The 12,054-nt window shown below is 33.3% G+C and overlaps 1 protein-coding gene across 3 annotated transcripts in view; it reads left to right on the top strand.

Annotated features, from left to right (window-relative positions):
• Positions 1 to 1,627, top strand: part of CDH10 (cadherin 10) — a 287,434-nt gene extending 285,807 nt beyond the window's left edge. For 2 of the 3 annotated variants that reach the window (XM_072605472.1, XM_072605473.1), the window contains one exon: positions 596 to 1,627. In XM_072605472.1, coding sequence (XP_072461573.1) covers positions 596 to 1,086 — 491 coding nt within the window. In that variant the 3' untranslated portion in view covers positions 1,087 to 1,627. The remainder of the gene's footprint in view (positions 1 to 595) is intronic. The other variant, XM_072605474.1, reaches the window with a different exon arrangement.
• The last annotated feature ends 10,427 nt before the right edge of the window (positions 1,628 to 12,054 follow it).

Here is a 12,054-nt window from a genome sequence, read left to right as displayed (position 1 = left end):
TTCCAGTAAAGCTTTCAAAAGATTTACTATTATTAGTACATTGTATATAATATCATTTTAGATCTTGAATAAAAAACAATGTAGTCAAATATGACTTTCCAAACTACCTAAAATATAGATATTTTATTTTAAATTTAGGAAACAGATCGTTCATTGCTTTTTGATCTATATGTAACTTTATCTCAATAATTTATCCAAAGATCAGCATGATTATCCTTATTATGGTTCTTTTTATTTTTATTAATTTTATATTGAATAGAAAAGACCAATGATGATTTTCCATGAAACAGTGTGATAAGTAAGATTTTCTGAATATTCCTATGGAAAATAATGGAAAAATAATTCAACATTGATAGTATGTTTATTTTCCTTTAAATCACAATCATTTTACTTTAATATAGTTCAATCACTTTAAATAGATATTAATGAGTGGGAAAATATCCCACAAAGTGTAGCCAAAGGACAAAATTAATCTTTAACTCTCAAATGACTAGCAAGAAGTAAGGAAATCCATAGGGTTGACTTGTTTCCAGTCGACTCTTATGCACTCTCATTAAACAAGATCTATTCTTTATTTCTCTCTCATTTTCCCCAGTTATAGTTGTGCTATTTGCAGCTCTGAAAAGACAAAGAAAGAAAGAGCCTCTCATCTTGTCTAAAGAGGACATCAGAGACAACATTGTGAGTTACAACGATGAAGGAGGTGGAGAGGAAGACACCCAGGCATTTGATATTGGTACTCTGAGGAATCCTGCGGTTATAGAAGACAAGAAGCTACGACGAGATATTATTCCAGAAACGTTGTTTATTCCACGGAGGACTCCTTCAGCTCCAGATAACACAGATGTCCGAGATTTCATTAATGAGAGGCTGAAAGAGCATGATATTGATCCCACTGCTCCACCATATGACTCACTCGCAACCTATGCCTATGAAGGAAATGATTCTATAGCTGAATCTTTGAGTTCACTAGAATCAGGTACTACTGATGGAGACCAAAACTATGATTACCTCCGAGAATGGGGCCCAAGGTTTAATAAGTTAGCTGAAATGTATGGTGGTGGGGAAAGTGACAAAGACTCTTAACCTAGGATACATTTTCTGTTCTCTCAAGATGAAATCATTTTGCAGACACCACCTCTGCTCCTTTACAATATTTGACATCCAGGATAATTTTCCTGCCACTCAGCACAATATTATTTTCCCCTTTCCTTTTTAATTTGTTCATTAATTTCATTAATTCTTTCTTGTAGGCTGTCACATGGAGTATATACAGCATTTTATTTAATCACTTCCAAGAGCCAAAGCTATGGAAATTCAGTGTTGTCCATTTTAGTAAATAAAAGATACTTTCAGAAACTCCAACAGGATAAGACTCCCTTAAGCAACTTCATATACAAGACGCTTCTGTTAGGTACCTGTCCTGCCCTTGCAAGTGCAGCTTTTAAGGAGGTGAAGAAGATTTTTTTTAAATATATAAATATATATATATATATACATATATATATCCTGTTCTGTACATTACAATTCCAAGAAATGTACACTTGGTGTTAGTAAGTGTGATATGCAGCTGGTATACAAAACTTTGTGCAACTTCATTTCATCAGATTCTATCTGCTAATGTTTTATATTTATATTTTTGTATTTATTTTTAAGAAATAAATCAGTTTTTACAACTACTTTGCTTCTAATTTCTTTTGTTTCCTGAGGAAAAAATATGTTCACTTTCTATGAGGCTATGAATGAGTTCCAGTAAGAATACAGTGTTTAATTACATAAATTGGTAGTTACTAATGAAACCAGCATTATTCCAGGTAAGAAAAAGAAAAGTCTCTTCCTTAACTCTTTTAATAACCAATGTATAAATCTTCGTATAAGGTGATGAGGAGTCATTCATAGATCTCTCCAAACCATGTTGTCTTCATTTTTGCATTTATCAAAGAAGTATAAATAACATTACCTTAGTTTTTTATAATTGCATAGTGTATATAATGAGGTTGGTTTGTTTCTTCCCTACTGATGCCAAGAAATAGTCTTGGGGTAGAAAGTATAATCCTCTCTACTTTCTTTTGATATATATTTTGTAGGCTTTTTGTTATTAATTTCTTTTTTAAGTCAGGCATAATTTAAATTGTTTTAGGATTAAAGTAACCTCTTCATGGAAGATATCCCTAGATCCTCTAGTGGCATTGTGAAAATTCCAAATAATGGCAATGATAATAATGTGGCTTCATTCATTAGCACACTTACAATTATGTCATTTTTTTCAGAAATGCATTATATGCATATTAGCAGAAGTCTTTTCTTTTTTCTTCTGTGATAGATTGAGTTCAAAGTAGTTGAGAGAATGTCATCCATTGATTTTAGTTATCACTGACTTACCCCATGTTTACCCTGGCTCCACAAAATGCTTTATTTATAAATTGAGCACTTTGCTAGAACTGGTTAGGAAGCCTCAACCCCTACTGAGTGAGTATGTTGTAAACAATGAATACAATTGGCCTCATCTCCAAATAGTGAAAATGCTGTGCCTTTGGAGTGAGACAGAAAATGTAATATTTAAATATCGTTAATGTGGACTTAATTATTGCATTGATTTTGAAAGGTATTTTTCCTACTTTAAAGGTTAAAAATAATGCCCAAATGTCAGCAGCTCAAAATATTTGTGATTGCATAATAACCATCTGATTATGAAAGAAATACAGCCATATTGGCACTTAAGATCACAGTTAACTTCTAGATACTATGTGGCTCAGCAGGTCATATAATAAGAGGTAGCTTGGCACACTTCCAAAAGCCCATTCCTGGCTATTCTAAGTGGAGCAAATTACAAAACAGAAAACAAAAACTGGTCTCTTTAAATGAAAAAAATGAACCTACAAATAAGTCAAAGTTAATCTGAAATTTTAAAAATACAGAAATATAGCATTAGTACTCAATGTTTTTAAAATATCCCATAATTTTTTTAAATGTTTTGCTTTAAAATTATATTTTCTATTAATATTAATATTAGTGATAGTAGTTTATATTAGTGACTTTTGGCATGGTGGTTAGAAAACCAGGTTCAAAGCCAAGAAGACCTGGCTTCATGTCTAGCCTCTGACACATACTTGCTGCATGACCCTATGCAAACCACTTACCTCAGTGTTCTAGACTGATTTCTAAGGTTAGAAGCTACAGAAAACATGCCAAAATGTAATGGAAGAGAGAGTTTCCTTAACTCGGAGTTTCTTATATCAGCAAAATTATAGATCTAGCTCCAATCTACAACTTATTTCCATCTTATTTGTTTTCCAATGGGACACAGACTTCAAGCTGAGACATTTTACATTTGTTACTTCACCCTCATTAAATCTAAAAAGATTGTACCATACAGTCATGAAAATATTCCATTCCAAATTTTAGAGAAGTTGGCCTCATTTTCTATGATTAGAGGAAAGAATAGTCACAAAAATCATCTCTAACTCATCAAATTTCTAGGTTAAAAAAATTAAAATATGTCTCCTTGTAACCAGACATGTGCATCCTAATGCTAGGAAATGATCAAGACTACAAGCTAAACAGCAAACTACTTGGAAACATAGTTACAATGCAGTCTTTCTAAAAAAAAGTCATATTTTCTTCTGCTCCTAAATACATTTCCAAACTTATTTCATATTCCCTTTCTCCCTTCACTCCTCAGATATACCATTCTCTCCTAAATGAACTGCTGCCTAAGTGATTCCACTATCTCTCATCTTGCAGTTACACAGGACATTTCCCTTGCTTGAAATATGCTCTCCCATTGATATATGAAATAAGTTTTTTTCCTTCTAAGCTCAGATTAGGAGCCATCTCTGATGGCACACGTTTCCTTGATTCCCACAGCCAAAAGTGTTCTCTTCCCTTTCATTTATTTTTCCCTGGAAAGCTTTGCCTAATGATTTATTTGCCCCCATCTCACTCTACCATGTATTGACATACTGGCTACTTCCTGCCCCTACAGTTCCTTAAGCTCCTTAAGGGCAGACAGTGTTAATTTGTGTTTCTGTATCCCCAGCTCCTAGCATAGTGCCTCCTTGCAAATAGCAATCACTTTTGCTTGTTTGTTTGTTTTTACTTAATAGACTACATTTTAGAGAATCGTTACAAAGCTGTTTTTGATTCTGTTCTCCTGAAATCATCAGGTAGGCCTTACCTTGCTCAAGGAAGAAGCATCTACAACCATGATGCTGATAGGGTCTAGATAATGCCTACTATTGACTTAGTCTTGAAAACAAACTATTTTTGCTTTATCTATTAACACAGCTGCTCCTGCTAAGTTAAGGGTAGAAATTGCTTATTTTTCTTAAAATAATAGAAATTTAGAGCAGGAAGGGACCTTGGGGATCAACCCTACAATTTTTCCCATGAGAATATCGATGCCCATTGAGGCTAAAAGATCATTCATTTGGATCAGCTAAAATCCAGATGTCCTGATGAGATTTCCAGTTTTATTTTTATTTCACCATGTGGTTCTTCAGCACATAAAACTGTGGGGTTTGAGCTGAGAACAAGTCATGTGCTGCCTCTTCATGATATAAAACCTACTTCTTTTTTTAAAAAATACCGTAAGTCAAATTGTTAATGAAAAGTTCCCAAGGGACCAGTATCACTTCTCTGTGTTTGCCATCTTCCTCTTGAGGGGGGACTTAATGTGGTCACTCCCTTTTAAATCATGCAATTCCCCATGTTGTTTCCCGACACTATATAACAGTTTCGTATGTTTCTATTATACTCTACAGCTTAAACAAAACTTCCTTGACATTATTACATTTCATCAAGTGGCAGCCTTGAGTTCAATTTCTCCAACAGTGCATGTGACAGCAACATGCTTAAATATAAATGCATGGAACAAAATAATGCACAGATGCAAAATTGGGAACATGAAGAATACAAATGAGAGAAAAAATACATCTTTTTAAAACAAATGCATAACTTATTTTTAAATAGTGTACTCTCAGTGTTTTGTTTTTGGCACTAAGATTTTTCTCATAAAAAATTTTATGATATATATGGTAAGTGTTCTTATTTCATTTTTTCAGATGAAGAAAATAAGGCTCAGAGAACATAAGAGACTTCCTATGATCCAAGGCCAAATTTCTTCATTCAAGACCAAGTACTCATTCAACTTGATAAGCCTATCTTTCCATGTCTTGTTCTTACTGCCATTTTCTTTCTTTGTGCTCAAACTATCTTCTACATCACCTAACAGTTCTAGGGCAACTTCTTACTTGATGTATGAATCTATTCTACAACATCACCAGTGGATGCTACCCACTTTCGCAAAAACATGTAGCAGACTCTTTGAGTTTGAAAGGATCTTAGCAGCCATCTGGTAATTTCATAACTGAATATGAATATCCCTTACATCAAATGGTATCAAACTGAAATAGAAATGGGGGAACACACTTTAAATATGGATCCATGCAAGGCCACCTGTCAACTTAGGAAACCATATATTAACACTATATTCTATTATATTTTTAAATATTTATCAAATAATTGCAAATTACATTTTAATCCCAATTACAATTTGACCAGCTGTCTATATTTGCACCTCTGTTTTACATTATATCTCAAAAATTTTCATCCAGCCTTTTCCTGGAGACCTTCATTGAAAAAGAACCCTCTCCCTCCCAAGAAAGCCAATTCCACTTTCAGATATCTCCAGAAGTTGGAAAATATTTTTATTTGTTTGTTTCTGTTTTTCCTCATTATATCACGTCTGTTTGCCTCTTTCCAAACTTCTGCTTATTGTTCCTGGTTCTGGCCTCTGGACCCAAGCATACAAGTTTAATTATTTTTTCCCTGTGTTAAGCCTGAAAATACTTGAAGATATCTGTCTTGCTTCCTTTAAGTCTTTTCTTCTTCAGAATAAATACCAATTGTCTTATGTATACCTGTCATACACTTCCCCATCTTGATGGCTCTCCTCAGACATACTCCAGATTGTGGACAATAACTATCCTAGAAGGTGGAGCCCAGAACTAAGCACAATGTCTGATTATTATCAGGTGTTATTATCTGATCAGGTGGTCACAATACCGTAATTAGGTCCATAGTCATTCACAGAGTATGCCTATGAAGAATATCACCCTCCATATAATGTTGTGATTCCTTCTACAAGTCTAGATTTCAAACAGATGACATCTTCGTATTCTTTTATGATCGTCTCTCTTAAGGCCAACATTGAAGTTCTAACCAATGCATTAAAGACCTTTTTCTGGGATTTTAACACCGTAGCTGTTCTTAGTACAGCCCTAAGGCTATCTAAACTATATAATGGATGTCTATTTTTCAAATCATACATTTCTTTGATAATGCATTTAATGCTTCTTCTTGTGGCTAAGTTATCATGGATAATATGTCATTTCCTACTTATAGTCATGATGTGTCAATCCATTTCACAATGTTTATTCTTCTGTAACTATAATGTTTCATATTTTTTATCCAGAGAGCATCATTAGTAATATTTTGATATTAAACTATTTTACATCATGACACATAAATGTATCAGCAATATAAAACTATAAGAAAATATAGAGAATATATAGAATCTGAAGTGATTCAGGATGACTTAAGTTGAACTATGTTCACACTGACCACAATAATGTAAAAAGAAAGAAAATGTAGTACCAATAACAAAAAGAGTAAAACTATACTTTGCAATTATAATAAATGAACTTTTCCCTAAGGAACTATAATTCACCTTCCTCTCTCCTCTGCAGAGGTGGAGGAAGATAAGTATGGATAATTGCAAATATTATCAAATTCAGTGTATTGGTTAGTTTTTCTGAATTGCTTTTTTCTTCTTTCTCCTTTATCCTCCTGTAAAGTGTGTACTGCTCATGCAAGGTGTTTATGCCTACATGGGTTGCCTAATAAGTGGCTTATGGGAAGGCATGCAAAGCTATCTCTGTGATCACACACAAGTCTCTGAAAGGGGTACTTGCAATTCTTTGTTAGATGATGGTCAATAAAGGAACCAAAAACTTAACAGTTCTATTCTCCTCTGAGAGATTGGTACCTAACTAGAATTATATTCATCTTCCTTCCCATATATTACAGGTCTTGTTACTTGATAAGTTCAAAACTAAAAGCTACTTTCCCAGCCTCTAATTTAAAGAAGAAAGTAGCCATTAGTTTACATTATCCAGTTTTGCTGCTTCCCACTAGAGGATAGTTATACAAAAGTCAATTATACATTCTGAACTGAAAATAAACTCACTGTCCAAGGTGTTAGCAGATTGCAATATTGGAATCTACAGACTGCAATATACTAGAAAATGCATAGAGTGATTGTGTCCTCTTATGGTAAGATAACTTTGTTTAAGAGAGAGGGGAAGTTTTCAGAAGTCTCTAATGCAACAAAGTGGAAATCAGTGTCACGTTGAGGAATTGCCCTCTACTTAATGTCTATAAGAAAGTGTTTCCCTGTTTGCTTTTTAGAATTGCTTCCTAAACAGAGTTGGCAATGTGTATCTTTCTCAAAGAGAAAACAAAGAAGAATATCTCTCCTCTTCAAAGACCTTGAGTCAACTTTACCCAGCCACACAGGTCACATCATTCTATCATTACTCCCTCCATGAATTTAGAGAATTATGAAAAAAAAAAACTTGCATGATTTTCTGTAAATTAGACTATACGTGTTTATAATGGATGCCTTGCTGCATAGGGAGGGAAAATGGATTCATTCAAAAATCAAGGGAGAAACTAATAAATTCCTAATAAAATTTAAAATCAAAATGTTTTCTATGTTAAAGAAAAATCAGATGGTAGAAAACTGCAGTTTCTCAAATACAATCCAACCCACTTTCATGTAATTTAGCTCTAGATCCTGGTCATAGACTGCATGTTTAAGAAATATGTGTCTTGAGCTAATTTTAATTCAGTGTGCTACTCATTCTACTGTATGTCTGTCATAGTCTGCTAAACAAGCATGCATGGATTCTCCATACGTCTCTGTTAGGAATTTCCAGGTCAATAGTTTGAATGTTTGTACATTTAATGGAGAAGCCTCTATAACCTTCTGAAAATGTGATGCAATCTGCACAATGCCAAGTTCCAAAACTAATGGCATCTGGAGGACTTCACTCTCTATATAAGAAGAGTTTTTCTACTTAATTAAACACTTTATGGTTTAAGTATCTACAATAATGGGAAGATACCAATGCTATTTGTGGCTAGCTGTAAATATGATAAGTTCTTTCCATACTGAGCCAAAATATAACACACTATAACTTCACCAGAACTATGGAATCGGAGACTTTAATGTTGGAAAAAACACCTTGTGGTCATTTTGTCCAACTTATCCATGAAAAGAATCCCCTTTAAAATAAATCTGATATGTGATCTTCACCCCTCTGACTGAAAACCTCAAAGGAAGGAGAATATACCACCTTTAAAGAAAAAGCTTCTGCTTTCAGTCAACCCTAAAACTTCGGAAGTTTGGATGATGCAAAGTCTAAATTTATCTCTGTGTAAATTTGTAGATTTTACTTACTTTTCCTAATTCTGCCCTGTGGAACCAAATAGAATAATATCTTTTCCTCATAAAAGCATTTCCAATGCTTAAAGACATTGATGATTGCACTGAGTACTCTCTTATACATGATAACTATGCCTAATTCTTTCAACCAATTCTTATATAAAATGGACTCAAGGCCCTTCATCATTTTCGTTGCTCTATCCTGGACATTCTCCAGATAAGTAATTTCCTTTCTAAGCTGTGGAATCTAGAAACTCTCAAAATATTACAGATGAGGTCTGATGAAGGCAAAGTACAATGGGCCTGTCCCCTCCTGTTATTGAAAATAGTACACAAACACACACCCTTAATAGAGCTCAAGATGATATTGGCTTTTTGGGGTGCCACACAATATTATTCATTTCCTTATATTGAGCTTTTAGTTCATCAAAATGGACTAAATAATGGACCAAAAAAACTCTAAGTGCACACTATAGATCATTTTCATAACAACTGCTGCCAAAGCATGACACTGCCATCTTGCAGTTGTAAGGTTAAATATTGGTACCCAAGCATAATATTGCACATATTTTCTCTACTGAGTTTCATTTTATTACATTAAACTACTTTTCCAAAACTCAGTGAGCCCATATTTCCACTAATCCATCACAAATTCTAAGAAGAAACTGTCTTTTACCTCTATGATTCCCATAATTTTAACTCCAGCAACTATTTCTTCTCATTGCTCTGAATCAGATTCAGAATAGCAATACCCTTGCTAATTTCTCCAACTTTTGAAGAATGAAATGGATCACTAAATCAGATTTTAAAACAATATTAGTTTTTGGCAGAGGGAGAGGTAAGGAGTGAGAGAGATGGGGTGTGGCAGATTAGGGAAGAGGAGGAATCCATTTACAAGTTTCATCCCATTCATGTCTCAGTGATACCTATGATAATAGATTTGCCTCTTTGCATTAGGACTTTTAGTTCTTATGTGCTGTTTAAACTTTGAACTTTTGTGTACAGATATTTCTGCATGTCTCTTTAACTGAAAATTCTTTTTATTGGATTTTGTTTCCTATCGAACTTGTGGGTCTCAAATTCTATTTTGTTTTGTGGTTCCTCCCTAGGTTATCTAAATTGGGGAATATACATAAGCTATATTCTTTTTAGCTTGGAAGCCTTATATACACTTTTAGGAAACCCAGCAAATCCAAACTTATCAGCTGGTTATTACAGTTCTCCGTTGTCTCTAGGAGGAATCTGTTGTCACTATACTGTTAAGTGTGCTCAAGAAGTCTAAATTCCAGTCTCAGATGTACCACCTTATTAGTGAGCTGTTCATTTCCCAAACTATTTTTTTTTCTCTTTTGAACCTCTTGCTATCAAATGGGCAAAAGTAAAGCATACACAAACTAGGCCTCTATGATTTTCAGTTTTTTGTCAAAGATTTCATTGTTGTTGTGAATATATTTTATATTCTTTTTTTTATGATTGCATCTGTGATCATTTCACTCACAATGGGAGAGTTGTCATTAGTTTTGATAAATATTAAGAGGTTTTCTATTATATTTTTATTATATGCCCTAAAAAGACAACAGATCTTTATATTGCTATGGGGCCAATAATTTTCTTAGTTACCCTAAGCAGAAAATTGCCTACTAATAGTTGTTTCACTTACCCTAAGCAAGGAAATCATTTATTAATCTACTACCACCACTACTACCACTACTTCTGCTAATGCTGCTACTAACAGTGGTTTTTCTCCTCATTCTCCTACAAGTATTACTACTACTACTAACTATTACTGCTACTGCTACTACTACTACTGCTGCTACTACTACCACTACTACATTTACCTTACAGATAATATGTGCCCTGGTATCTTTTGTGATTTACTATAGAGATCTTTGAAAAATAGTTTGTTTTATTCCACAATAAAGAACCCTTTGTTCTTCAGGAAGAACCTTAAAGTTTTTGTTAAACTATAATTATCCTGCTGCCATTCTCCTTCCTTTTACATTTTATGTAACACTCACCGTTCATCTTTCTGACAAGCGTCAATTTTCACCTGTCATACTTTACGTACCATTTTTTTCCATCAGGGCCGCACTTCTGTTTACTTTAGGAAGAGGTCATCTCCCAAATGCCAGTTATAGCTCTATTTGTGAATATTATTTTATGTACTAATATGTATTAGATATTTTGCAGCCTTATGGCAAAGTTAACCTACAATGAATTTGCATTTAAGAACACACAACAAAGCTTTTCTATATGATATGTTGGGAAGGCAGATATTTCCCCTCTTAAGACTTGGCAGCTAATTAAAAAAAATTCTAAATTGTAAGATTTTACCATTATTAAATATTAAACATCACATTAATCTTCTCCCATTTCTTCAGATTTTTGAGGTATTTTCCCCCTGGATTCTATAAAGCTGGATCTTGGATAATTGTCCAAATTTTGTGTGATGTATTTACTTGATAATTAAACCACCACCAAAGTCATTAATAAAAATGATCACCAGATTGGGATTATAAATGCATTTCTGTGACTGTCCACTAGAAATAAGCCTTAAATTGATCTCAGTCTACTAATGAATACTTTTGGAGTCTGATTATTAGAGTTTAGTAATTTGGAAATCCCTTAACTATACTAAAATCCAACCAATAATTCTTTTAGCCATTGTCCTTTATTTGAAAGAATATTTATAAAGAATTTTCTCAGATACCTTGCTGAAATCCACAGGTACTATGTCTACCAAATTTTAATGTCTTCCCAAGCTTTTAGCTCAATTTAAATAAGTGAGTGATTATTAGTCTCATTTTCTATGTACTCAAAATTAATTTAATAATATGGCCTTGACTTTTTCCAGCATAAAACTCTAATCCATAGCTTCTAATATTCATTTACTATTTCTTTGGAAGTTGTGTATTTTTTCTGTCTCTAACATATTAACATCTCCCTTTCTTTCTATGTAAAGTTTATTAATAGTCGTCCTCCTGAAAGTACTGATGGTAGAGGGAGTGAGATGTGCCATTAATAGTACTCTACATTGCTAAGGTTTTTCAGTGTTCTCTTTTTCTCTTTCAACACATTTATATTGATTAAAAGTTTTCAATAGTGAATTTGAGGAACTATTTTAATTTCTTTCATTATATTGGACTTCTCTCACCTTTTCAATATTAAGAAGTCATTTTTATATCATGCTTCAATATATACAAAATATTTTCTATCCCAAAACTTGCAGTATACTTCATTTTAACATGATTATCATACCTATTTATAGGAAACTGGAGATAAGAGATATAAAGTGACTGGTCCATAGGCACAAAACTATATGTGGCTCTGATAAGTGTAAGGTTTTAAATTAAAAGTTCCTGACTCCATTTTTTTTAAAACTGTATTTGAATGTTGCTTATGCTTTATCAAAAACAAATACAGGCTTATCAGTGTTTGTTGGTTATTAAAAAGGGGATAAATTCCAACATTCATTTGTATATGTAAATATATTTAATACTACGGGGTTCTGAAAACTTTGAGGAACCAACATGACAGATTAAAGG

The sequence above is a fragment of the Notamacropus eugenii genome, chromosome 4, assembly GCF_028372415.1.
Source record: "Notamacropus eugenii isolate mMacEug1 chromosome 4, mMacEug1.pri_v2, whole genome shotgun sequence".
Classification (NCBI taxonomy): Eukaryota; Metazoa; Chordata; class Mammalia; order Diprotodontia; family Macropodidae; genus Notamacropus; species Notamacropus eugenii.
The sequence above is the reverse complement of the archived record's forward strand: the minus strand, read 5'-3'. Positions and strand labels throughout refer to the sequence as shown.